Here is a 27,720-nt window from a genome sequence, read left to right as displayed (position 1 = left end):
CTTGTTTTTTGAGATATCAATACCAAGTTCCGTGTGGTTCATCTTAGGGATGTCCATGATAGCAATGACAAGTCAAGTTGATAGGCCACTGTGGAGTGGATTTACAGTGGTTTAAATGGACACGTAAAATCTACCAATACCTTAGCTTTTCTCAAACTAAGTTAAGACATATACCATGGGCCTATATTCTGAATTTGGTGTCATTTGGACCTATGGTTCATGAGAAGAAGATAAAGCATTTTTTTGTGTGTTTATATTTTACCATGTTAGCATATGTGCCAATATGCATATACTGGTATAGTGTGGCCATCTTTGAATGTATCAATGTTATTTTCTCAAACTCTTTAGGGACCAAAGATCAAATTTGGAGTGAATCTGACTTTTAGTCCATGATAAGTACATTTTTTATGATTATTTTAAAGCTGCAATATGTAACTTTTTGGGCGACCCGTCCAAATTCACATAGAAATGTGAGTTATAGATCTGTCATTCTCATTGAAAGCAGGTCTAAGAAGCGGTAGATCTGTTCTATATGCGGTACTTCTATGCTTGCCGTTCATAAGTTTAGTTTTTGGGTAATTTACTTTTGGTTTTGTACAACAGCTTCAAACAGCTGAAATACAATATTTTTGGTTATTGAAAAGATGGTACAATGATTCTCTACATTGCTTGTTTTGTCACAAACTGAAATTAGGCAAACTATTAGAATTTTAGCAGCCAGGAAATGCCGGTGCGACCTCTGCATATTGCACCTTTACACATTTTTTATTTATCAATAACTCAGCCATCTCTTAACCAATCCCTTAGTTTTCCTTTAACTTAGTTTCATAAAAGCTATCTTATCGTATTTGTTTCATTAGTCCATGGTTGATATAGTTCCAAAATGTTTTGCATGTCAACAATCAAGTTTTCAAGATGTAACTTTCAAAATACAGAAAAACAGCTGGTATGACGCAGCTGGTATGACGCCTCCTTTAAGAGATGTACAATGGACCTACATAACGAATTCGGTGTAATTTGGATTTATGGTTCATTAGAACACTTTTTTCAAGGTTTTCGAACATTTCCAAGATGGAGGAAAATCTATCAAGGCAGACTTTATGGGTCCAAATTTGTTCAGCATGAGGATTTTTAAATAATCGTTTTTATTTAACTAGGCAAGTCAATTGGGAACAAATTATTATTTACAATGACGGCCTACCAAGAGGCAAAAGGCATCCTGTGGGGATGGGGTCTGGGATTAAAGACACCTACATACAAAGTTTCTAGGTCAAATGGGGTGATGGATATGAGGGTTTAAGTGAGACTGCTTATAACAGCTCCACCTATAAGCCAATCGGTGCCATTCTTTTTGACCAAGTTATTCATGGCCACTAGTTTCTGTGTGCCAAATTAGAAAAATTGGTAACTATCTATGCTTGAGTTATTTGACCATGTCAAGAAAATTAAAAAAAATTACTTTGCCGTGAACCCCCAATAATTTATTAAACATTTATAGCGCATTTCATTAGACAGAATATGTATACTAAAGAGAGAGACTCAATGAGAAAAAAAGTATTAGAATGAAAAGTACCATTTTGCATTTATTAAACAAACAAGTTTTAAATACACCATATGAAAACCACACATACACGTCTCAACTACAAATCTGCATGATCAGATGCATTCATATTCTCATTAAAAGCGTTTTGGGGAAAAAATTAGGGAGTTCTTGTAATGAAATAGGCATTTGAACATCATATAGCCTACAGTACAAACACAATATGTAACAGACTTTTTAGGCTTATATTTGCTTTATATACCACACAATAAATGGATGCAATATTCTACCCAGGAATATTCAACGCTGAAATCTGTTACTCTTGTTATTCCAAATGCATCTGGGGATGCTTTCTGCTGACAACAATAAAAATGTATCTTTGTCTTTAATGCAGGCTTTGATCTAAAAGTGAGAAGCTATCGAGTGGAATGGTTTTTCTGCTGGTGTATCCTGAGGTAGCTCCTCTCTGAGAACCTCTTCCCGCAGTGTATACAGGCAAACGGCCTCTCTCCCGTGTGGACCTTCAGGTGCATCTTAAGATGGTCCAGGCGGGAGAACCTCTTCTCACACTGGGGGCAGTTGTAGGGTTTCTCCCCTGTGTGGACCCTCTGGTGCCTCTTTAGGGTGCCAGCCTCAGTGAAGCGCATGTGACAATGGGTACAGCTGTAGGGTTTCTCCCCTGTGTGGACCCTCTGGTGGATCTCCACCTTCTGGGGGCAGCTGAAGCCTTTGTTACAGAACATGCAGAGGAACCGTTTCTCTTTACTACCGCCTGATGTGGCTCCCTCTCCCTGAGCCTGGGCTCTAGCCCTGTTGTTTGAGTTCAATACCTGATCGAAAAGGACGTGGCCGTGAGAATCGGAAGGCCCGATTGACGTGGGCACTGGGTCGTGATCCCTGAGTGCGTGTAAAGGGGAGTGGGTCGCGACATTTGGCTTTGTCTCCAAGCTTTCCCTGTAATCTAAGAAATCTCTGCCCTGTGAGTGTCTGTCTCCTAGGTGACTATCTGCATTCCATGTGGGAGGAGCGTCACCCTCCACTTTCACCTCATCTACAACCAGACCCTCCCCTTTCTTATCTAGGCACCCTTCAGAGTATACACTACTACTGTACCGGTTCCAGTCCCCTCTAGACAGATCAGTCTGTGTCTCTAAACCCATGAGCATGTTGCCATTGTCCATCTCTGTAGTGTAAGAACAAGACGGATCATTGCCAGTCTCTAACAGGTGACCTGAGTTCGGATGGGAATGAACCGTCCTTGAGCTCTGGTTACCATAAAGTAAATACTCTGAGACAGGAGCAGGAGGACAGCCCAGTCTCCCCAGCCCCAGTGTCTCTGCGTCTGATCTGTGGTCAGATCCTGTGTGTAAGAATCTGTGTGTTACAGTTAAAGTCTCTGTGTCGGTCTCTGACTTGAGTGCGGCGTTCTGCGTTCCACTGACCTCCGTGATTCTGCCTCGGGTCTTGGGCTGTGCTGGGGTGGTGGTGGGGTCCTCCATGGCTACAGGGGGCTCTCCAGCCTGGATGTCTCTGCTGTGCCGTGGGTCCTCCTCTCCTTCAGACCTCTCCTGCTTGACCCCAGGACCTGCAGCTTCTGCATCTGCAGGCTGACACAAGAGAGGAGGTTATTACTGGTACATTAGTTAAATTGGATAACAATGTTGTAGGGAAGTCTCACAAGCTCCCTTATGGCAGATAAATAAGGATGTACAGTGCATTGTTATCCATTCGTACTATCGCATTGCTGTCCCTCTCCCCTTCATAGCCAACTTTCCTTGTCAATTCATTATCTTATAGCCTACTTTCCGAAAGCCTAAGGTAGGCCTATGTTTTTTAATACGTTTTAATAAAAGGAGAAATATTTGCTTGTGTCTGACATACGCTGGTGGCTTTGATTGGCGGGTCCTTTTACAGGGGTGTGTGTGTTCACTGATTGTCTTTATAGGCCTATATGTCCATCAGAAAGTTTCCTAATGTAGCCTGTCTGGACTCCATTTATTTAATAAGAATCAAACGCAACTGTAATGATTTAATCTGTAAAAGGCTTATTTTCAGTAGCTTAGGCTACATCGTCTCTCTTTACGGCGTCCTATCTTTGAAGGACATATGCCAATGCCACTGCCATCGAATGACCGACCGCAGCAGCAGGGCTTGTGACGTTATGCGAATATTTTGGGAAAACTAGACTAATATTAGAGGTAATAACTTGAATTTAATGAAATGCTACTGATAATAACAAAGTGTAATGGTAATACCCCTCCGAATGCTTATGTTGGTGACCGTGTACAATGGCCTGGCTAATTACGTAACCTCAAATTCCAAGACCATCACAGCCCCTACCTCTATCACGATAACGTGCTGGGTTGAGGTTCCACTCCCCTCATCAACAGTGATTGGTTGGTCATCTCTCCATGTATTGTGTCCCGCTGGCTTCACAAAGCTCCTGTGGCCTCCAGTGAGATGTCCTTCACCTGAGAGAGTGATTGGGGGAAAAGAGGTGGTTAGGTTAGCTACTGTCAATGCTCAACGCTATATTCTACACTATTGACAGTTTTGACACTGTCTAGAATTGGCAAGGATGTAAGGTAACACTTATCATAACTTCTTGATATACTATTTATAGCTCGATGATTACATGCATCATATGTTTTCATTGGGTAAATAATAGTAAATGCAGTAAATCAATAATCTGGTTGGAATATGATATTGTGTCTTGCGCAAGATAGCTAAGTAATCAGGGGACTTACTGCATACTATCCAAAAACGGAACAAGACCCAATTCTGGGTAACACATCTTAACACATGTGTAGAAGGGAACGGGGCGACGGGTAATGAACAATATATGAACGGCGAAAGGCCGCGCAGACTCCAACAAAATGTACCTCTTGCCGTTCCTCTGTATCGGTCGATGATCTTGACACTACTTGGACGACTGGCGAGGACGCGCTCTCGCATTGTCCTCTCTGCGCGCTCCCGTGCCATCTTCAGTTCCAGTAGTTGTAGTTTCCTCCGCAATGCCCTGTTTTCTTTCTGGCTTTGAGTTATTTCCAAACGGAACACTGCATAGTCGTCGTCTACGAGTTTACAGATATCTGCCACGGCTGCATTCGATAGCACCTCAATGATGGAGGCTATTTGAGTGTGAAAACCCATACAGTTAGCCATTGTTAGCAGCTAGCTAGCGTTACCTAGATAACATATATCAACCAAGTCCCGTCTACAACGCAAATTAAAGACTTCCCGGGGTAAGTATGTGATGCTGTGCAATTAAACGAGTCATATTTTGAGTTCCAGCGTGTTGATAAACGTCTAAATAACAACAATAAAAACGCTAACTTGGAAATTGTTCTTGGTTACTGTTCATTTCCTTTTACACTGAAGAGTAAGGATGTTATTCTTCTTCTATGGTATTATGGCGGTCCGCAAATAAATATTAGAGGTGCGTGCATTCGAGATACTTGGAGTATTCCGCCAACCGACTGTACGGGGTCCAAATCACATACCTAAACATGCTCAGTAACCTGACACAGCAGGCGTAAAAACACGCCTGTGCCACAGATTATCCATTATATTGACCAGATACTCAAGTGGCCGCTCTAACAATGTAAATGAATGACTTAAAAAATGGAATGCAGTCTGGAGGAGGCAAGATCAGGTGGGACCATTCTAGCCCATGACTTGGCAGATACATGTGTGAACAACAGGCACAACTCCGACAGTGTTTTTTCTCAAAGTTGCCTTGATGTCACGTGTACTACTTATATCAGTACACTCGTAACAACCTAAGCATTACGAAACGTATATTCGATCAAATAAGCGTCACATAACAAATAAGCCATTCATTTTTTTTGTTGACCAAATTCGACACTCATTTATCTCCATACAAAACTCCTCGCTTGGTGAACGAAAAACCGTCACCTGCTAGAGAAGACAGATTTTTGGGTCAAGTTATCCCTCTCACTTCGCCTCGTCCTCTGCCTTTAGCGAAAGGAGGAGATAAGAATCTCATTGGTCAATGAATGGAGGAACGTATAACGCCCCGACCAGCAGACTGTCGACCAATCACGTTCACGTTGTCATGCTGCTTCATGTAGTTACTTAGCTAATCGTCACGCAATCCCTTCTCAAACTCAGGGTATGAATCGAGAAACCTGCCTATTTCCGTACGTAATGTCACGATTCCAAAGCTATACGATATTACAGAGAGCAAGTTAATTATCTCACATCTTGGAAAATATTTGTTGTACTTCTTGTTGACGAAATTCACGCCAATGTTGGGTTCTTCTTAAGATGCCTTACCGCCACCAACTGGACTGTTGTGTGGACCAAAGACAGGGAAGCTCTAAATCCTACCCAATATTATTGTCTCCTTAAGGAAACGAAATACATAATTAAATACTACATCCCCTGAAGATTTCCCCACCAGTTCACTTAATCTTGGCTCTTCAACCCCATTACTCCTCAAATCTAATAACAATTGCTCCCTTTCCCTCCCATATTTCTGGCACTGAAATAGAATGTGTTCCACTGTGTCCATCTACTCTGGAAAATGATCACACATCCCAGTCGGGTGTTTCCCCACCAATTTCAATGTACTATTGAGACTTGTGTGTCCCAGTCTCAGCCTTGTGATTAGACTTTCCTCCCTTCTCTCTCTCGGCCTGAGGACCTCCCAGCCCCCACCTTTTATTGGATCTTATACAGGGGTCTTCCCTTTCCCTCCCTGTTCCACAACTCTTGCCATTTATTTTTAACCACTGATTTTATCAACCCCTTGGCTTCTGCTTTACTGATTGACAATTCCATCTCAACATTAGGATGTTTATGAGCATGGTACCTAGAGGAACTTTACAAATACCCCCATCTGTCTAACCCTATACAAGCACTGCAAAACCGCATACAATGGGAGTCAATTGGGCGCTAGCTCAAAAACCCAACTTTAGTCCCAACCCATAATGTTGGGTTTTTGAGCTAGCGCCCAATTGACTCCCATTCACTCACCCAGAATGCAGCGTGCGGCCCATTGAGGATGCATGGGCAACGTACACAATGGGCACTAAAATGATTCCAATGTAGTTTCCCATCTCCTCAAAAATATATTTGGCGGAGTCCCTACATCGGTTTTTCAGGGGAAACAGAAGTTATGTTGAAAATACTGTATCTGAGGAGTGGCTCTGTGGAGATGGGAGAACCATCCAGAAGGACAACCATCTCTGCACCACTCCATCAATCAGGCCTTTATGGTGGAATGGCCAGACGGAAGCCACTCCTCAGTAAAAGTCACATGACAGCCCGCTTGGATTTTGCCAAGAGGCACCTAAAGGACTCTGACCATGAGAAACATGATTCTCTGGTCTGATGAAACCAAGATTGAACTCTTTGGCCTGAATGCCAAGTGTCACGTCTAGAGGAAACCTGGCACCATCCCTACGGTGAAGGATGGTGGCAGCATCATGCTGTGGGGATGTTTTTCAGCGGCAGGGAGACTAGTCAGGATCGAGGGAAAGATGAACGGAGCAAAGTACAGAGAGATCCTTGGTGAAAACCTGCTCCAGAGCGCTCAGGACCTCAGACTGGGGCAAAGGTTCATCTTCCAACAGGACAACAACCCTAAGCACACAGCCAAGACAACGCAGGAGTGGCTTCGGGACAATTCTCTGAATGTCCTTGAGTGGCCCAGCCAGAGCCCGGACTTGAACCCAATCGAACATCTCTGGAGAGACCTGAAAATAGCTGTGCAGCGACGCTCCCCATCCAACCTGACAGTACTTGAGAGGATCTGCAGAGAAAAATGGGAGAAACACCCCAAATACAGGTGTGCCAAGCTTGTAGTGTCATACCCAAGAAGACTCAAGGCTTTAATCGCTGCCAAAAGTGCTTCAACAAAGTACTGAATAAAGGGTCTGAATACTTATGTAAATGTGATATTTCAGTTTTACATTTTTTATAAATATGCAAACATTTCTAAAAACCTGTTTTTGCTTTGTCATTATGGGGTATTGTGTGTAGATTTATGAGGAGAAAAAAAAGATTTAATCCATTTTAGAATAAGGCTGTAATGTAACAAAATGGGGAAAAAGTCAAGGGGTCTGAATACTTTCCGAATACAGTCTACTACTCAATGGGGAGGGCATGAAAGGCAACAACACCGGGGTCATAGTGCCCTTCGCTCCCACTTGACAAGCACTACTGTCTGTGTGGGAAGTAGCTACCTAGTTGCCAATATCAGGGTGACAGTCACAGTAAGCACACGCATACAACGCATGAAGCAACAGTACACCCATCCTCAATACTTTTAAACAAAAACAAACAATCATCAGTTTTATAACTGAAAGTTTTACACAAACAATTGTACATTAACAGTGAAATACGACTCAAACTCTCACGGTATGGTAGCTCAATATTTGGTAGCTGCCTGGTAAGAAACGGAAGAAAAACAACATTGCTCAATCAAAACCATCTAACGTATAGCAGAGCACTTTCGACACACCCACTCCTTTCCACACGCCCACTACTTTACTTTCGACACACCCACTCGCCAACACTCCGGTCGCCATGTTGGGATGCAGCTACCCCCTTCTCTTTCGTAGACCACTGATGTATAAAAGAAACAACCCTGCGGAGAGTGCAGGTGTGACTACCCAATTATCGCGGGCTACCCAATTCGCACAGGGTACTTTGTTAGACTTTAAATAGCTTGTTAAAACATACTTTTAGATAGCAAGTCAGCCAGTTGAAATAAGATATAAACAACGTAAGTGCGTGGCTAGCTAGAAAAACAAGTGTTATATGTTAATAACATAAAGACTACTCCACCCACCACTAAGCACAGTGACACAATAATAATAATAATTATTATTCATTTAATTTGTAAAGCACTTTTCTCACACCCAAGGCACACATTTTTTTTAAATAATAAAAGCAATCCAAAACAGAATACAGAACACAGACAACAATCAAAGCTATATACAGGTGTCGTCGGATCTGGAGGAAATGAGAAAATAATTAACAGAGAAGCTTTTCTGAATAGCACGGTCTTGAGCTGTGCCTTAAAGGAGGACAGAGACTGTCTGGAAGTGTGTTCCACTGCCCCGGAGCCGCGCAACTAAAAGCCCTGTCACACATAGTTAAGTCTGCTGCGGGGCTGCTGAAGGAAGATGGACCTGGAGGAGTGAAGGGTGCGTGTGGGGCAGAATGGTAGAATGAGGTCATACAGGTACTTGGGTCCAGAGTTTTGGATAGCTTGGTAGGTGTGAACCAGGATTTTGTAGTCGATGCGTGAGCAAATTGGGAGCCAGTGGGGACTGAACAGCAGTGGAGTGATGTGCCCGCGGGTAAGGTGTGGGTGAGGATACGTGCAGCACAGTTCTGGACATAATGGAGTCTGTTTAGACACTTGGCAGATGCAATAAAGGTGTGGATGAGTGGCTCAGCTGCAGGTTGTGATAGCATAGGTCGCTACCTGGCAATGTTCCATAGATAGAACAATTAGACTTTGGTCATACTGTTCTGGGCCTCAAATGACAGCTGCCTGTCAAATATCACACCCATGTTGTGAACCTCACTGGAGGGGAGGACCATGACACCACCAATATTGAGGCTGTAGCTGCTGTTGTTTATGATGGTGCGAATGGCAATCAGTGCGACCTCTGTCTTTTTGCAGTTTAACTGCAGGAAACTCAACTGCACCCACACTTTGATATCCTGCAGGCAGCTGACCAGGAGTGCAGTGGCATTGGCAGTGTCAGTGTTTGTGGAGACATATAGCTGTGTCATCAGCATAAAAGTGAAAGCCCAGTCTGTGTTTACTTAAGATGTTTCCCAGTGGCAGCATGTAGATACAAAACAGTAGTGGCCCAAGGACCGAGCCTTGACATGGTGACGTACACTCACCTACATATTTATTTGGACAGTGAAGCTAAAACTTTTTATTTGGCTCTATACTCCAGCATTTAGGATTTGAGATTAAATGTTTAAAATGAGGCGACAGAAAGATTTACGTCGTGCCCAATAGAAATTAATGGTAAATGTATTGTGTCATTATGGAGTCACTTTTATTGTAAATAAGAATATAATATGTTTCTGAACACTGCTACATTAAGGTGGATGCTACCATGATTACGGATAATCATAATTGAATCATGAATAATTATGAGTGAGGAAGTTAGAGGCACAAAGAACATACCCCCAAGACATGCTAACCTCTCACCATTACAATAACAACCTCTCACCATTACTTCATGTCAAGTAAACATGAATTAAGGCACTATCATTATCTCACTATAAAACACCAGTATCAATCTAAAAGGGACATAGTTGTCACTCTTCATCAGTGAAGCATTTTTACAGAAACCGTCGCACCAACCATCACCATATCGTCTACTCTGCCTCATCATACTCATTCTTTCCTCAGTTCACCTCATCCAGTTCCCTACTACATCCAAAACCACCAGAATGAACTACAAATAAACTAACTAGTACTACATATCACTCTATACATGGGCCGTGTGGATTTTCTTCTGGTGTGTCCTGAGGTAGCTCCTCTCTGAGAACCTCATGTTAGTTAATTTGATACTATGCAAACGTGTTAGTTGATTTGATTACTTGACACTTAAATAGTTTGATAATTCAATGGCGTGGTCCCACACTTAAAATGATTGAAGACCTCGGCCTGTATCCACAAAGAGTCTGAGTAGGAGTGCTGATCAAGGATCAGGTCTCCTCCTGTCCAAATAGTCTTATTCATTATGATCTAAAAGACAAAACCGATCCTAGATCAGCACTCACAGGGGGATGTCCAAGACACAAAGAGTTGGTCACTCTTATACCATGCTCTCGTTCCATCCAAGTAGATGCACAAAGCACGTACTGGACATAAACAGTGGAGACACTCTTCTTCCATAGAAGTGAAGGGCGGCGGGTGGAACGCCATAAACTCTAGGGCGAGACAATTGTAATTGCCGCTGACCTTCGGCATAAAGGCGGTGTTGGGTAACAATATTACCTTGGATAACCCCGGGGCAAACTGTAGGCACGAATGGTGGACTGACAGCGTGTGCAGCTCACTCACTCGCTTTGCGGATGTAAGGGCAATCAGCAAAGCCTTCTTGAAGGAGAGATATTTCAACTCCACGTTCTCAAGTGGCTCAAACGGTTGCTGTAAAATCAGCTCAAGCACAATAGACAGACCCCGAGACAGGGCTAAAGGCTTGGAGGCATAAGAGACGTGCTCCCTTCATGAAACAACATAACAGAGGGTGTTCACTACCGTTGTTGTTGTTGAAGCCTATATGACAGGCCGAAATAGCAGCTAGGTAGACCTTAACAGTGGAGAATGCCTTCCCCATGTCCAAAAGGTCCTGCGAGAAGCATAAAACCTCGGATACAGAGCATTGGTAAGGAATAATCTGTTTTTGGACAATACACAAAATACAAATATAGATCAATCAAAACTATCCCCTTCTTCAGTCACTCACAGTCCAATCCAAATCAAATCCATATACAAGTTCAGGGGCCTGTGAGGGCGGTACCTTCATGTACAGAATTCCTTGTACTGCGTTATCTACAGATTGTTACACCAGATGTGATTTATCCAAAGACTTTTGGTATCCATTAATGGGTGTTACAGGATAGGTACTGTTTGGTGTAGCACAGATAATTTTCGACCAACTTATGTTTGGTGATATTGTCTTCGTCCTCGATTCGTGGAAACAGGAATCCCATAAAATGTCTGTGTCCAGTTGCAAGGGGTCCGTTTGAATTTGAAGCAATCCAACAATGTGTACGCCGCCATCTTGTTTATTTCAAGTCTTCTCTCATTGACACATAAAAAAAAATCAAAATAAGCCCACTTGTTACTCTCACTGATGCCACTTCACCCAATGCATTCATGACATTTATCGAGACTTCAAAAGGATCTCCCAGGTTACATTGGTCCAAAACCCTCACTCCGACTAAAAACGAGTCTAGGGGTTTCCTATTTTCCACCACAACTTTACTTCTTGTTTCCTTCCTTTTTCGCCAGTGTAACCCACTCATCTTCAGTCGCCAGCAGTTTCAAACTAAACGTCAGAGTCATCTCTTCCAGTTTCCACCTACCTCCGTTTACTCTGAAGAGAAAGGATCTTATTGGTTGGCGTCATAGCTCAAAGGCTGTGGTTAAATGAAAAAGGTATGATCGCTGTTCTTTGAAATACGGTACTGATTATTACATTACACATCATATCTCCTATGATCAGTATTTTTCAAGCTGAGAGCAGACTTGTTTAGAAAGAACAGTGTGTTAGCAACAATAGAGTAGAAAATAATATGACTTAATTCCATCTACATCACCTCAGTAAGGTAAATATTGAACTGTTCTTGTTCTAGCCTAGATTTACTGTCCATCTAAAAACACGTATTTACACAAGCCTATCTCAAATGACAAGTCAACAAAGGGTTAATGAATGGTATGTGGTTAATTACCCTCTTACCCCAAGACACTTCACATGATAACTATAATATGTCAGCTAAAGAATGGTTCCCAGATATCCACACATGCTACGATTTCTCCCCCATTGTGTACACTCCTATGTCTGATAAGGTTACTCAGGAAGGAGAAGCTTTTGTAACATAGTTTGCACTTGAAGGGCCTCTCCTTGGTGTGAACGGTCTGGTGCATCTTCACATAGTACGCTTCAGCGAAGCACTTCCCACACGTGGGGCAGGCGTACGGCTTGTTGGCGTCCGTCCTAACGCTCGGCCTCCCACGCTGTGACCCAATGACACCAGAGAAGGTAGAAGTAGGAGTATTTGAGCTCCCGCCTTGACCTCTAGCCATTGTTTGGGTGTTGTTGGGATTGTGTGCTGGGTTAAAGGATAGGTACCTTTCGTGGTGACCGCCCATCCTGACCCTGTCTGTATTCATGAGGTAACCATGAGGTAGCTGAGGAAGTCTAGACCCAGGTCCAGGCTTTTCATGAACCCAGTCACCAGGCATTAGACGAGACCCTGAAGGAGAAGACAGACTTGCTGATAGACTACCACCAGGGGGGTCTCCCACCACTCTCTGTGAAGGCTGAAGCCCAGGGTGACCTGCTCTGTTCATCATGGATACTGTGGTGTTTGTATCATAGGAACAGGAGGGTCTATCTCTATCAGCCCCAGGCCCTGCTTCATCCCTGCACTGAGACTGTGAAGAGAAGGGTCTGGGCTGCAGACTGGATCCCTGACAGGAGCCTCTGTCTCTCTGATGTTGGTTGTGTTCTGTGTGGTGGTTGTGGTGGAGTCTCTGTCCCTCGTGGTTCGGTCTCAGTTCCGACTTGGGAAGTAAGAGCGAAGGCTCCTGATCCAGGGTTCTGATCCGGTGCCAGGGTTTGTGAACAGCCGCCTCAGAAGTCCAGTCTGTCCCGCCAGCAACACCGGATATCAGCAGGTCCTCATGGACTGCAGACTGTAAACACAAAATGTACAGAAGAGCATATAAAGGTTTATATAAGAAACTCTTTACTGTACACACAGAAACATGACATTATAAAATGCAAACCACAGTCAAGCCCATCTCTAACACTGTGATTTAAGTACTGTACATGACCAAAGGGATGTGGACACCTGCTCGTCGAACATCTCATTTCAAAATCATGAGCATGAATATGGAGTTGGTCCGCCCTTTGCTGCTATAACAGCCTCCTCTCTTCTGGGAAGTCTTTCTACTAGATGTTGGAACATTGCTGCGGGGACTTGCTTCCATTCAGCCACAAGAGCATTAGTGAGATTGAGCACTGATGTTGTGTGATTAGGCCTGGCTCGCAGTCTGCGTTCCAATTCATCACAAAGGTGTTCGATGGGGTTGAGGTCAGGGATCTTTGCAGGCCAGTCAAGTTCTTCTACACCGATCTCAACAAATAATTTCTGTATGGACCTCACTTTGTGCACGGGGCATTGTCATGCTGAAACAGGAAAGGGCCTTCCCCAAACTGTTGCCACAAAGTTGGAAGCACAGAATCGTCTAGAATGTCATTGTATGCTGTAGCGTTAAGATTTTCCATTACTGGAACCAAGGGGCCTAGCCCAAACCATGAAAAACAGCCCCAGACCTTTATTCCTCATCCACAAAACTTTACAGTTGGCACAATTCATTTGGGCATGTAGCATTCTCCTGGCATCCACCAAACCTAGACTCATCTGTCGGACTGCCAGATGGTGAAGCGTGAATCATCACTCCAGAGAACACGTTTCCACTGCTCCAGAGTCCAATGGTGGAGAGCTTTACACCACTCCAGCCAACGCTTGGCATTGCGCATTGTGATCTTAGGCTTGTGTGCGGCTGCTTGGCCATGGAAACCCATTTCATGAAGCTCCCGACTAACAGTTCTTGCGCTGACGTTGCTTCCAGAGGAAGTTTGGAATTCGGAAGTGAGTGTTGCAACCGATGACAGACTATTTTTACACGCTACGCGCTTCAGCACTTGGCGGTCCCATTCTGGACATAGTGTGGCCTACCACGTGGCGGCTGAGCCGTTGTTGCTCCTAGACGTTTCCACTTCACAATAAGTGATTGGGGAAACTGAAGGCTTTCCCACAGAACAAACACGGGAAGTGCTTCTCTTTGGAGCTGCCAGCTTTACTGATTCCATCTCTACTACTGTAATTTGTTAATGGACTTGTGTAGCTACTCAGTGTTGAGGCACTGGCATTATCTGAGGTCTGGTTTAACATTAAGAGAGTGTGAGGAGGATGAAGGCCAGGGAGTGTCTGTATTGTCGAAGGTTCCATGTTCCAGTTGATAGATCCTATAGAAGGCAGGCTGAAGGCAGCACCTGTTAGGGGGTTAACCTGAGGCGCCATCAGTCTCTATGAATCACAACTATACAGTTGACCGGGGCAGCTCTAGCAGGGCAGACATTTTACGAACTGACTTGTTGGAAAGGTGGCATCCTATGACAGTGCCACGTTGAAAGTCACTGAGCACTTCAGTAAGGGCCATTCTACTGCCAATGTTTGTCTAAGGAGATTGCATGGCTGTGTGCTCGATTTTATACACCTGTCAGCAACGGGTGTGGCTAAAATAGCCAAATCCACTAATTTGATGGGGTGTCCACATACGTTTGTATATATAGTGTACTTAACAATATGGAGCCATTGGAGTTCATTATAATATTTTTTGTTGATTTAAGAATTAAGTATCATGTTTTGGTTCGCTGAGATAAGGGAAACGCAAGAGTCCCCGCAATGATACAAAAATAACCAAGTCAGTCAGCACAGAGTCAATTTTGTATTTCATTTCAACAAAACGGTGAAACACTCACATAACGTGAAGTACAGTACTTTTATTGCACAAATCGATACGTGGCAAGTAGAATATCTTTTTTCACTATGGTAACACTTTACCTTTTCTGTCAATCTGGTACCTTCACTTTGATCAAGTTAATTTTACAAGACTTTGGAAAAGGTTCAACATCACATTACAGAAATCTTCACTACATCATGTCAAGTAAACATGAATTAAGGCACCATCCTTATCTCACTATAAAACACCTGTATCAACCTAAAGGGACATAGTTGTCACTTTCCATCAGTGAACATTTTTTACAGACACCATGCCACCAACCACCACCATATCATCTACTCTGCCTCATCATACTCATTCTTTCCTCAGTTCACCTCATCCAGTTCCCTACTACATTCAAAACCAACAGAATTAACTACAAACAAACTAACTAGTACTATATTACATGTCACTATACTCTATACATGGGCCATGTGCATTTTCTGCTGGTGTATCCTGAGGAAGCTCCTCTCTGAGAACCTCTTCCTGCAGTGTGTACAGGTGAACGGCCCATCTCCCTTGTGGATCTTCAGGTGTATCTTCAAGCGGTGCTGGTGGGAGAAACTCTTCTCACACTGGGGGCAGCTGTATGGTTTCTCCCCTGTGTGGACTCTCTGGTGCCGCTTCAGGCTGGACAAATGGGAGAAGCTGTCCCGGCACAAGTGGCAGCCGAACGGTTTCTCCCCCGTGTGCATCCTCTGGTGGATCTTCACCTGATTGGGGAAACTGAAGGCTTTCCCACAGAACGAACACGGAAAGCGCTTCTCTTTGGCGCCGCCACCTTTACTGATTCCATCTCTACTACTGTCATTTGTTAATGGGCTTGTGTAGCCACTCAGTGTTGAGGCACTGGCATTGTCTGAGGTCTGGTTTAACATTAGGAGAGTGTGAGGAGGATGAAGGCCAGGGAGTGTCTGTGTTGTCGCAGGGTCCATGTTCCAGTTGATAGATCCTATAGAAGGCAGGCTGAAGGCAGCACCTGTTAGGGGGTTAACCTGAGGCACCATCAGTCTCTCTGAATCACAACTATAGGAGCAGGACGGAGCATCGCTAGCCAAGTCTGTGTCTGTTCTCTCCCGCCACATATGGACACCTCCCCCATCCATGCAGACCAACTCTACGCCTCGCCCTGGTCTCAGACAGTCTGTTGTCATGGAGACTAAGTTCGGATGTTGTTTTGTGTTCGACTGTCTGTTTCTGGTTGTGGTTAACAGTGTTGTTCACCAGCCCAGAGTTGAGGACGATGTCCCATCCACTGACCTCCACTATGTCGCCTCTGGTCCTGGCCTGCTCAGTGATGTTGTCCCCTGGGCTCTTGGCTGCACCCGTCTGGGTCTGGGAATCCAAGATGGCCACCCAGTCTCCTCTGTTAGCCTCCAGCCAACCACCTGCAGGAAGAGGTTTGAAAATAGACTTTACAAATATGTCAGAGAAAACTATATATATTTTTTGTCAATTATCTGGTCAAGTTCATAAATTATAACGTGTGTTTTTTGTATGTAAACATAAGTTGCATTGATTTAATTTTATGAATGAAGAAAAATAGGATAAAAAATATATCCAGGAACATCACTATTCCCATTGAAAATCTATTATTGTATGTAGCAGTGACGTTCAGGGTAGGCAGTGCCTTGTCATCTTCATTTGGGAAGATGCCAAATGTGTAGTGATCTGGTACAAAATGGAGGCCAGGGGAAAGGCTGTGTCCCTTTTTCCCGCCCTTCAAACTCCAAATTCAATGCAACGCATTGACATGACTTGCACATGGGTGTTTCTACCTTATACTGTCAGCTAACGGACGCCAAAAGGCAGGCAGAGAGCTTCGCTGCCTTTCATGTGTCAATCTCTAAATCTAAGAGCATTGTATTGGGTACAAATCATTCCCTAAGTTCTAGACCTCAGCTGAATCTGGTAATGAATTGTGTGGCTGTTGAGAATGTTGAGAAGATTAAATTACTTGGTTTTTCCTTAGATTGTAAACTGTTATGGTCAAAGCATATTGATTCAATGGTTGTAAAGATGTGGAGAGGTCTGTCCGTGATAGAGAATTTCTGCTTTTTTGACACCACACTCCACAAAGCAAGTTCTGCAGGCTCAAGTTTTATCTTATCTTGATTATTGGTATTATTATTTGGTCAAACACACATTTTTTCAACAGTTTGCTAAGAGCTGGCAGCAAGCTGATAGGTCCGCTATTAGAACCAGTAAAGTCCGCTTTACCAGACTTGGGTAGCGGAATGACTTTGGCTTCCCTCCATTTCAGATAAAATTCTGGCCTGAGGTCAAAGACTTTCCTCTAGGCTCAGATTAAAGATATGGACAGATAGGAGTGGCTATAGAGTCAGCTACCATCCTCAGTAGCTTTCCATCTACGTTGTCAATGCCAGGAGGTTTGTCATTATTGATTGATAACAATAAATGTTCCACTTCTGATAGCACTGGACGGCAGCTACAAGACTTTGATCGTTTCTATGAGCAATTCGAGCAGAAATGCAATGAACTGGACCTGGCAGAAAGCGAAACTCGTAGTAAACAGACTATCAGAATAGAGAGGGGGGCAAATCTACTAGAATATACTGGACAATATCAATGTTCAGATGAGAGCCAGGTTTGACCACTTTGGTGAACTTAATTTCCTTGGCTTAGTGGACAGATTGTTGTTTTTTAACAATGTCACAAAGGTTCGACACCAGCATACGAAGCCTGTCAAAATATGCCAAGTACTTGGATTTCGTTAGACTTAAGGCTGATCTTGTCGGATTGTACAGTTCAAAAATGGTACGAGACAAATCCCCTGGACAGCTCCTCAGCTTTTTGTTCCAGCATGACCTGATACAGACTGAGGGCCAACAGGGAGGGTTTTTACAGTTCAGTCACTGATGTCTTTACCCAGAAGGATAGAAGGCTGGACTATTTTTTAGGAGGCTAAAACCATGATTTGGTACAACAGTAAAGTACATTATCCTCATGATTCCTGTAATGAAAGTGTCTGTCTGCCTGCCTGTCCCTGTTTCTCTGGGGCCTGCTGCTGTGTTGAGAGAGGCACTCTCTCGCTCCTTTCCCAGAGGAAAAAATTCTCCTGGAGAAAGAAAAGTGTTCTGATTGTATAACATTTTAAAATCCAATTGCTGGGAAAACACAGCTATCCTGTTGTCACAGATGGTGAGAGGATGTTCTCATCATTCTGTAGGTATACTTTGTTATTTCTCAACTCTCAATTAAGAGCTCAATTGCAACTATTTTACAAATATATTTTATATTGCTTTGGGATACAGAGCGAGCGAAATGGGCATTGGCCGTTGGGAGTGCATAAGCCTCGTTGGACGGTAGGCTACAACTGCAATGTTTTTTGGGACATTAAATGTACTGTTAGATTAATACATGGCTACTGCAATTTTTCAGTCCACTAAGCCAAGTGGGCATTATGTTTAGAGTTAGTGATCTAGCGAATGTGTTGAGTTTCCACTTACTCAGGTGGTGAATTAGCCCCAAATAAATTTGCCTGATATTAGAGCACATAAAGAAGCAGGCAAATTCACCTCTATTGAAAAAAAATCGGAACATTCTGGAGCCCTATTTTAACTGGAAAATATAACAACAATAGCAGAAGTGGCTACCCAAAATGCATGACAATCACTGGATTAGATTGTACATAAAAATATTTTGAATCACAACATCACAAGATGATGAAACAAGTTATTTCTTCAATACCATCTCAGTAGTCTATTACACTTTTTAATAAAGCACTGTGAAGGACTTTCTAAGATGATAGACCTACAACATTTTGTGGATTGCGTGATGCCGCAATTTCTTTTTGGTGCAACCAAATCATGGCCTGGTGTAATCACCATCCAAAGTGTAATTAATAACTTCACCATGCTCAAAGGGATATTCAATTTTAATTTGTACCCATCTACCAATAGGTGCCCTTCTTTGCGAGGCATTGAAAAACCTCCCTGGTCTTTGTGTTTGAATATGTGTTTGAAATTCACTGCTCGACTGAGGGACCTTACAGATAATTGTATGTGTGGGGTACAGAGATGAGGTAGTCATTCAAAAATCATGTTAAACCCAATTATTGCACACAGAGTGAGTCCATGCAACTGATTATGCGACTTGTTAAGCACATTTTTACTCTTGAACGTATTTAGGCTTGCCACAACAAAGGGTTGAATACTTATTGACTCATCTTTTCATTTTTTATTAATTTGTAAACATTTCTAAAAACATAATTCCACTTTGACATTATGGGGTAGTGTGTAGACCAGTTACACAAAATATCAATTTAATCCATTTTCAATTCAGGCTGTAACACAACAAAATGTGGAATAAGTCAAGGGGTATGAATACTTTCTGAAGGTACTATAGGTAGGCTATATGTATTTCTCCCTTACCCTGCTCCCCCATCTTTAGTCCACTCAGCAGGTCAATGCTCTCTGGTCCGTCTTCTATTGTCTCCTCTTTGACCAGCAGCAGATCAGGCTTCCCATCCTCCATGTCTACTGACTGTAAGAGATACAGAGTGAGAGGATGTTGGATCAAGAAATCTGATATGAGCACCCTGCTATGGGGCATCTTCTGATTAGGCAATGAGGGATTGCTATGTGTACTATGCAAACATGTTAGTTGACTTGATACTATGCAAATATGTTAGTTGATTTGATTAGTTGACACTTTTTAATGGTTTGATCATTCAAATGCATGGTCCCACACAAGACAACATTTATCAAGACCTGAGCCCGTATCTACATAGATTCTCAGAGTAGGAGTGCTTTCCATATAATCTTATTCATTATGATCTAAAAGGCAAAACTGATCCTAGATCAGCACTCCTACTCTGAGAGGCTTTGTGGATACGGGCCCTGACCTAATACCATTCAGACAGTAGTTCACAGTGGGCTCACCTCAGTGAGACTGTGTGTGGTCCTGTGCTGCTCAGCTGGTTCCTCTGTGGGTTCAGGAGGAGGTGTAGTCTGGTTGTCCTCTATGACCATGGTCCCCTCAGGGTTCCCCAGACCCTCCTCACACCCCTCCTCCTTCACCAGCAGCACCTCTGGACCCTCCTCCTCCTGGAAGAGACCGGTGATACAGATTACACAGACACACTCCCTCAGGTATGTACACACACAGATAATAGACTTGGGCTGGGAATTGCCAGGGATGTCACAATACGATATTATCACAATACTTAGGTGCTGATATTTGTATTGCGATTCTCACGATTCTATATGTATTGCGATTCGATACTGTGATTTTATTGCAAAGTTCCAAACACATTACTCACCAAAAGAGATAGCCATGAGAAAAAACAAATTGGCTCCCTATTTAAAAAAGAAGAATGGAGAACAAGCTATGAAGAAAAATACTGGAGTTTTGGTGCAGGTACAGCCAACCAGCGCAAAAATAATATTGCGATAGTTAACTGTATTGATTTTTTCCCCCATCACTATAATAAACGCACTTTCAACATGGAATGTTTACCCATCCCCAATACGTTTGAGTCCTATACCATTTCACCAAGTCAAATTCCTGTACATGCAAATGTACAGTCACCTCAAATTATTGGCACCCTTAATAAATATGAGCAAAAAATACTGTATAAAATAAATAATTAAAATCCTGAGCTATATTATATGCTCCCAAAATTGGGAAAATTATATTATTTTATACTAACAGAATTGCTCAAAGAGATATTTAACAATGATTTTTTTATTTTTTTTTTAGATACAGTTGAAGTCGGAAGTTTACTTACACCTTCATGTAAGTCGCTCTGGATAAGAGCATCTGCTAAATGACTAAAATGTAATGTAATGTTAGCCAAATACATGTAAAACATTCCCTGTCTTAGGTCAGTTAGGATCAACACTTTATTTTAAGAATGTGAAATGTCAAAATAATACACTCAATTAGTATTTGGTAGCATTGCCTTTAAATTGTTTAACTCGGGTCAAACGTTTGGGTAGCCTTCCACAAGCTTCCCACAAGAAATTGGGTGATTTTTGGCCCATTCCTCCTGACAGAGCTGGTGTAACTGGAGTCAGGTTTGTAGGCCTCCTTGCTCGCACACGCTTTTTCAGTTCTGCCCACAAATGTTCTATAGGATTGAGTTCAGGGCTTTGTGATGGCCACTCCAATACCTTGACTTTGTTGTCCTTAAGCCATTTTGCCACAACATTGGAAGTATGCTAGTCCATTTGGAAGACCCATTTGCGACCAAGCTTTAACTTCCTGACTGATGTCTTGAGATGTTGCTTCAATATATCCACATAATTTTCCTTCCTCATGATGCCATCTATTTTGTGAAGTGCACCAATCCCTCCTGCAGCAAAGCACCCCACAGCATGATGCTCCCACCCCCGTGCTTCACGGTTGGGATGGTGTTCTACGGCTTGCAAGCCGCCCCATTTTTCCTCCAAACATAACAATGGTCGTTATGGCCAAACAGTTCTATTTTTCATTCATCAGACCAGAGGACATTTCTCCAAAAAGTACGGTTTTTGTCCCCATGTGCAGTGGCAAACTGTAGTCTGGCTTTTTTATGGCGGTTTTGGAGCAGTGGCTTCTTCCTTGCTGAGCAGCCTTTCAGGTTATGTCGATATAGGATATATGGATACTTTTGTACCTGTTTCCTCCAGCATCTTCACAAGGTCCTTTGCTGTTGTTCTGGGATTGATTTGCAACATCTCTAGGAGACAGAGCGTGTCTCCTTCCTGAGTGGTATGACGGCTGCGTGGTCCCATGGTGTTTATACTTGCGTACTATTGATGTACAGATGAACATGGTACCTTCAGGCGTTTGGAAATTGCTCCCAAGGATGAACCAGACTTGTGGAGGTCTACAATTTTTTTCTGAGGTCTTGGCTGATTTCTTTTGATTATCCCATGATGTCAAGCAAAGAGGCACTGAGTTTGAAGGTAGGCCTTGAAATACATCCACAGGTACACCTCCAATTGACTCAAATGATGTCAATTAGCCTATCAGAAGCTTTTAAAGCCATGACATCATGTACTGGAATTTTCCAAGCTGTTTAAAGGCACAGTCAACTTAGTGTATGTAAACTTCTGACCCACTGGAATTGTGATACAGTGAATTATAAGTGCAATAATCTGTCTGTAAACAATTGTTGGAAAAATTACTTGTGTCATGCACAAAGTTGATGTCCTATCCGACTTGCCAAAACTACAGTTTGTTAACAAGAAATTTGTGGAGTGGTTGAAAAACAAGTTTTAATGACTCCAACCTAAGTGTATGTAAACTTCTGACTTCAACTGTATGTTTCAAAATTATTTAAATACTCCAGCACCCTCCCCTTTGCGAGGATGATGACACAGAGCCTTTTTCTAAAATATTTTATGAGATTAGAGAACACATTGGGAGGGATCTTAGATCATTCCTCCATGCATAATATTTCCAGGTCCTTGATATCCTTTGTCTGTGCTTATGGACTGCACTCTTCAATTCAAAGGACAGGTTTTCAATGAGGTTCAAGTCCGGAGACTGAGATGGCCATTGCAAAATGTAGATTTTGTGATCAATTAACCATTTCTTTGTGGATTTTGATATGTGCTTGGGGTTATTGTCTTGCTGAAAGATCCACTTGCGGCCAAGTTTCAGTCTCCTGGCGAGGCAACCAGGTTTTGGCTAAAATGTCCTGGTACTTGGTAAAGTTCATGATGCCGTTGACCTTAAGAGCCTCAGGACCAGTGGAAGCAAAATAGCCCCATAACATTAAAGATCTTTCTTGGCAGGCTTAAGCACAACCTTCCCAGGGAGGTACCACTATCAATCACTATGGAAAGATACCTAATAAGATACCACTCTCGGGCGAGAGCGGGGGGAGGATGATCGGCGTTCAGGACAGTGTTCAGGACAGACCACGGTTATGACCACTCATGACGGACAACCGACAACAGAACAGCTAAACAATTTATCTAGGGTCTACAGATGTGTGAAGATTTGCAAAAACAAGAGAGGTCTGAAGATACATCAGGCAGAGATATAGTGTACACTACCCAATTGGAATGTCCAAAGCATAGGGCAACCTAGTGAGACGGAGGAGAGGCCGGGGCAGGAGCCGAACTAAAGTCCCCAGAATCGCAATGCGCATGACAAAAGGGTGGCGATCGTAACATCCCTGATGCACCAGGGGAGACAGAGGACCAACAGGAGAGGGAAGGCACACAACATACAAGACAATCTGTACAGAACAACACAGGAGAGACCAGGAAGGAGCCTGTGAAATCAATCAATCAATAACATTTATTTTATAAAGCCCTTTTTACAGCAGCAGTTGTCACAAAGTGCTACACAGATAAAACCTGAAAGAGCAATACAGATGTAGAAGCACATTGGCTAGGAAAAACTCCCTAGGAAGGCTGGAACCTAGGAAGAAACCTAGAGAGGAACTAGGCTCTGAGGTGTGGCCAGTCCTCTTCTGGCTCTGCCGGGTGGAGATTATAAGAGTACATGATCGTTAAGGCCCGATCGTTCTTAAGATGGCCTGCTGCGTCAGCAAAGAAGGAATGGGATATGTTCAACCGAGACGTGGATCAAGTGCTGGAGGTAACACTCACAGGAGATGTAGGGAAGAAAATCCGAGCCATGTCAACTATCATCTGGAGCATAGGGGTTGACCGCTTTGGAAAGAAAGAGAGGAATTCCAAGACAAACATCAAGCCAAGAGAAAACCGATGTCTGAAGTACATAACAACCTAAGACGCGACCTACGGAGGCTGAAGAAGGCTTTTCACCAAGCAAGGGGAGGGAGAGAAACCAGCATTGAAGGACATCTGAGACAATCAGAGAGGTGTATTAAGACCTTGTGCCGAGCTGAATACCATCGCAGGGACAGAAGGAGGTGGATGAAGGAGAGGACGGACTTTACCCTTCCAGTATCTATCAAAATCCCTGGGGGTCAAAAGATCAGGAGAGCTCAAAGCAACGAAGGAAGAGGTGGAGGAGCACCTTCGTGGAGTCCACAGCGACCCCAGGCATGAAGAGGAGCTGGAGGAGATGGCAAAACTCATCAAACCAGATGAAGCCACCATCCCCTTCGAGGTGTCGGAACCCAGCTGGTGGGAGATGAATTACTTTCTCAAAAAGGCCAGGGGAAGATCAGCACCAGAGCCTAATGGTATTTCGTACAAAGTGTACAAATACTGCGAGAGGCCCAGGAGGCTGCTGAAAGTGGCATCTTGCAGAAAGCAGGCTAGTTGCTGAGGGCTGTTTCATTCCAAAAGAAGAAAACTCCATAAACATCAAGCAATTCCGAACCATCTCACTCCTCAATGTGGAAGATAAAATCTTCTTTGGAATCCCTGGCGAAGAGGCTGACAACATTCATGTTGGACAACTACATCGACACATCCATACAAAAGGGCAGATTTCCAGCTGTCCGGCTGCCTTGAACACACAAGCTTCATCTAAAAGATAATCGAGGATGCAAAGCGGAATCAAGGAGACCTGGCAGTCCTGTAGCTAGGCCTAACCAATGCTTACAGAACCATACCTCACAAGCTGGTGGAAACCACACTCAAGACCTACCATGTACCTGCAAGATTCCAGAAGCTCCTGCAGTGCTACTTCGACAACTTCAAGATTCACAAGTGGAAAGGCTGGAGGTAGGTATTTTGGCCGATGAACCTCCTCGTAGAAATCAGCAGAGAAGCTTAGACATGGTGCAGCACTGGCAAGCGGCGTCCAGCAGGCTCCAATCAGAGCATTCATGGACAATCTGAAAATCAAGTCAGTTCCAGAAGGCTGTGGAGTTTAGAGGATCTGGAAGAGCTCACCAAATGGGCCAGAATGTTAAAGCCTGCAAAGTCAAGAAACCTAGTCCTGAAAAAGGGACATGTCCAGGAACGGTACCAATTCAAGATTGGAGAGGAGAACATCCCCACCATCAGAGAGAAGCCTGTGAAAAGCCTGGGCAAGTGGTACAGGGCCAATCTCAATGACAAAGATTGTGTGAAAGAGACGCTCTTTCAAGCTGACACTTGGATGACATCTCTGGAGAAGAGTGGCCTAACAGGCAAGTTTAAGGCATAGGGCTACCAACACGGGGTACTTCCCAGACTCCTCTGGCCACTGCTTGTCTATGAAGTACCTATTTCAACAGTGGAGGCACTAGAGAGGAAAATTAACCACTTCCTCAGAAGATGGCTGGTTGTCCCAAGAATCTTCTGCTCCATCGGGCCTGTACAGCCCAGGCAGCAAGCTGCAGCTGCCAATTACACCTGTGGTAGAGGAGTACTAGGAAAAAAAGCACGTCAGGCTATAATGCTGTGGGACAGCTAGGATGAGAGAAAAAGAGGAATGGCGCTGGAATGTATAGCGGACGTGTTTTTTGCACTGATCTTAATGTTTTCCGCCAAGAGAAAGAGACGCCAATATACTGTAGAGGCCGACGCAGGCACCCTGATGAATCTACAGAGGACAGTAAATAAACTGCCTCTACCCCCTGTTCTATTGGTGAATGTACAATCACTATCAACGGGACCTGAAGAACTGCAATATCCTATGTCTCTCGGAAACGTGGCTGAACAAGGACATGGATAATATACATCTAGCTGGTGAGGATACAACACATCCGCCACGCTGACCCTCAACACAGGGGCCCCTCAGGGGTGCGTGCTTAGTCCCCTCCTGTGCGCCGTTCACCTACGACTTCGTGGCCGCGCACGACTCCAACACCATCAAGTTTACAGATGACAAGACGTGGTAGGCCTGATCACCGACAACGATGAGACAGCCCTTAGGGGGTTCAGAGACCTGGCATTGTGGTGCCAGGACAACAACCTCTCCCTCAACATCAGCAAGACAAAGGAGCTGACAACGGAGGGCCGAGCACGCCCCCATTCACATCGACAGGGCTGTAGTGGAGCGGGTCAAAAAGCTGCAAGTTCCTCTGTGTCCACATCACTAAGGATCTATCATGGTCCAAACACACCAACACAGTGGCTGAAAAGATTTGGCAATTGTCCTCAGATCCTCAGAAATGTATACAGCTGCACCATTGAGAGCATCTTGGCTGGCTGCATCACCGCTTGTTATGGCAACTGCTTGGCCACTGATTGCAAGGCACTACAGAGGGTAGTGAGTACGGCCCAGTAAATCACTGGGGCCGAGCTCCCTGCCATCCAGGACCTCTATACCAGGCTGTCAGAGGAAGGCTCTAAACATTTTAAAGGATTCAAGCCACCCAAGTCATAGACTGTTCTCTCTGCTACCGCATGGCAAACAGTACCAATGCACCGTCTAGAACCAACAGGACCCTGACCAGCAATAAGACTACTAAATAGTTAGTTAAATAGTTAACCAAATAGCTACCCGTACTATCTGCATTGACCCTTTTTGCACAAACTTTTTTTACTCATTACATTCGCTGCTGCTACTCCTTACTATCTGTCACTTTAGTTCCTAGTTATACCTCAATTACCTTGTGCCCCTGCACATTGGCTCGGTACTGGTACCCCTTGTATATAACCAAGTTATCGTTACTCATTGTGTATCTATTATTACGTGTTTTATTTTTCTATTATTTCTCGATTTTCTTTCTCTCTGCATTGTTTGGAAGGGCCCGTATGTAAACATTTCACTGTTAGTCCACACCTGTTGTTTACGAAGCATGTAAAAAATAACATTTGATTTGATTTGAGAGGTCAGAACAGAGGTGACAGATCGAGGTCAGAACGGGTCACAAGTGGTCAGCCAGCAGAGCGCTCATTGAGGCGGTGGAACGGCTGCAACAAGCTGAAATTGTTGGGTCGGTAAATCAAGGCAGGCTGGGTCTGGGATGCAGAACCAGGTCAAGCTGGAAGAAAGAAGAGTGCTGTGGCATGGTGCAGAGGGAGGTCTGAAAGGCTGATGAAGATAACAGGCAGCTGGACACGCCGAGAGAGCGTGCGAGACAGGGCACTCACCTGGCAACACATCTGAAACATGGAAGGGCAGTAGATTAAGTTTCTGCCTTACTCTGTGGGTTGGCAAAGAACCCAGCTGTACATTATGTGAACCACCAGCCAATCTGGAGCATGTGCTCTCCTCCTGCCAAGCAGGTCTGACCGATGAATATCATTCTCTGGTCTAGAGGCACCAAGCAGGTGGTCCTCATCGAGCTCACAGTGCCCTGGGAGGAGAAGATGGAGTTGGCACATGAGTGGAAGCTCAAATACCAGTCCATCATCCTTGAGAGTCAGCAGAATGGATGGAGAACCAGGAATCTACCAGTTGAGGTCGGACTGCAGAGGCTTCGCAAGCCAATCACTCTGGAGAGCCCTGGGGCTACTTGGCATTGAAGGAGTGGCAAGGAAGAAGCTAGTGACTGAAGTCAGCAAGCAGGCAGAAGTGGCCATCCCATTGGGTCTGCCTGAAGAGGAATGAGAGGTGTCAGAGCCAAATAGGCAGTAGGGAGGCAGGGCTGAGTTGAGTGGTGGATCGAGGGGATAGTTCCAGGATGCTGGTTCTGCCGTCGAGCCCCACTGAGGTGTCGTGGCATATAGTGTAGTCTGTAGTTTAGACCGATGTTTATAGTGTAGTCTCTAGTTTTTTTGCCTGGTATGTATGTGGATTGTGTAAATTCTGTGTCTTTAGAAAGTATTCACACTCCTTGACCTTTTTCATATTTTGTTGCGTTACAGCCTGAATTTAAAATTGATTAAATGTAGATTTTATTACACTGGCCTACACACAATACCCCATAATGTCAAAGTGGAATTATGTTTTTCAAAATTTTGACAAATTAATTACAAATGAAAAGCTGAAATGTCTTGAGTCAATAATTATTCAACCCCTTTGTTATGGCAAGCCTAAATAAATTCAAGATTTGCTTAACAAGTCACATAAGTGTTTAACATTATTTTTTATGACAACCTCA

At 43.7% G+C, this 27,720-nt stretch overlaps 2 protein-coding genes and 1 pseudogene across 2 annotated transcripts; 1 reads left to right on the top strand and 2 right to left on the bottom strand.

Moving 5' to 3' along the window:
* Positions 1 to 1,581: 1,581 nt before the first annotated feature.
* Positions 1,582 to 3,973, bottom strand: LOC123480961 (zinc finger protein 92 homolog). The gene is made up of 2 exons (XM_041870571.2): positions 3,881 to 3,973; positions 1,582 to 3,147 (listed from the first exon to the last, which is right to left on the bottom strand). Exon 2 carries the CDS (start codon positions 3,037 to 3,039, stop codon positions 1,957 to 1,959), a length of 1,083 nt encoding a protein of 360 aa, XP_041726505.1. The 5' UTR covers positions 3,040 to 3,147; positions 3,881 to 3,973; the 3' UTR covers positions 1,582 to 1,956.
* A 10,858-nt stretch (positions 3,974 to 14,831) lies between these two features.
* LOC123484669 (endothelial zinc finger protein induced by tumor necrosis factor alpha-like) lies at positions 14,832 to 15,931 on the bottom strand. Its single transcript, XM_045215237.1, has one exon. The coding sequence runs from the start codon at positions 15,929 to 15,931 to the stop codon at positions 15,266 to 15,268; it is 666 nt and encodes a 221-aa protein (XP_045071172.1). The 3' UTR covers positions 14,832 to 15,265.
* A 7,444-nt stretch (positions 15,932 to 23,375) lies between these two features.
* Positions 23,376 to 25,101, top strand: LOC123484680 (annotated as a pseudogene).
* Positions 25,102 to 27,720: the final 2,619 nt, after the last annotated feature.

This window comes from Coregonus clupeaformis, unplaced genomic scaffold (assembly GCF_020615455.1).
Source record: "Coregonus clupeaformis isolate EN_2021a unplaced genomic scaffold, ASM2061545v1 scaf0402, whole genome shotgun sequence".
NCBI classification, from domain to species: domain Eukaryota; kingdom Metazoa; phylum Chordata; class Actinopteri; order Salmoniformes; family Salmonidae; genus Coregonus; species Coregonus clupeaformis.
Note: the sequence above shows the minus strand (reverse complement) of the source record. Positions and strands in the feature narration are given on the sequence as shown.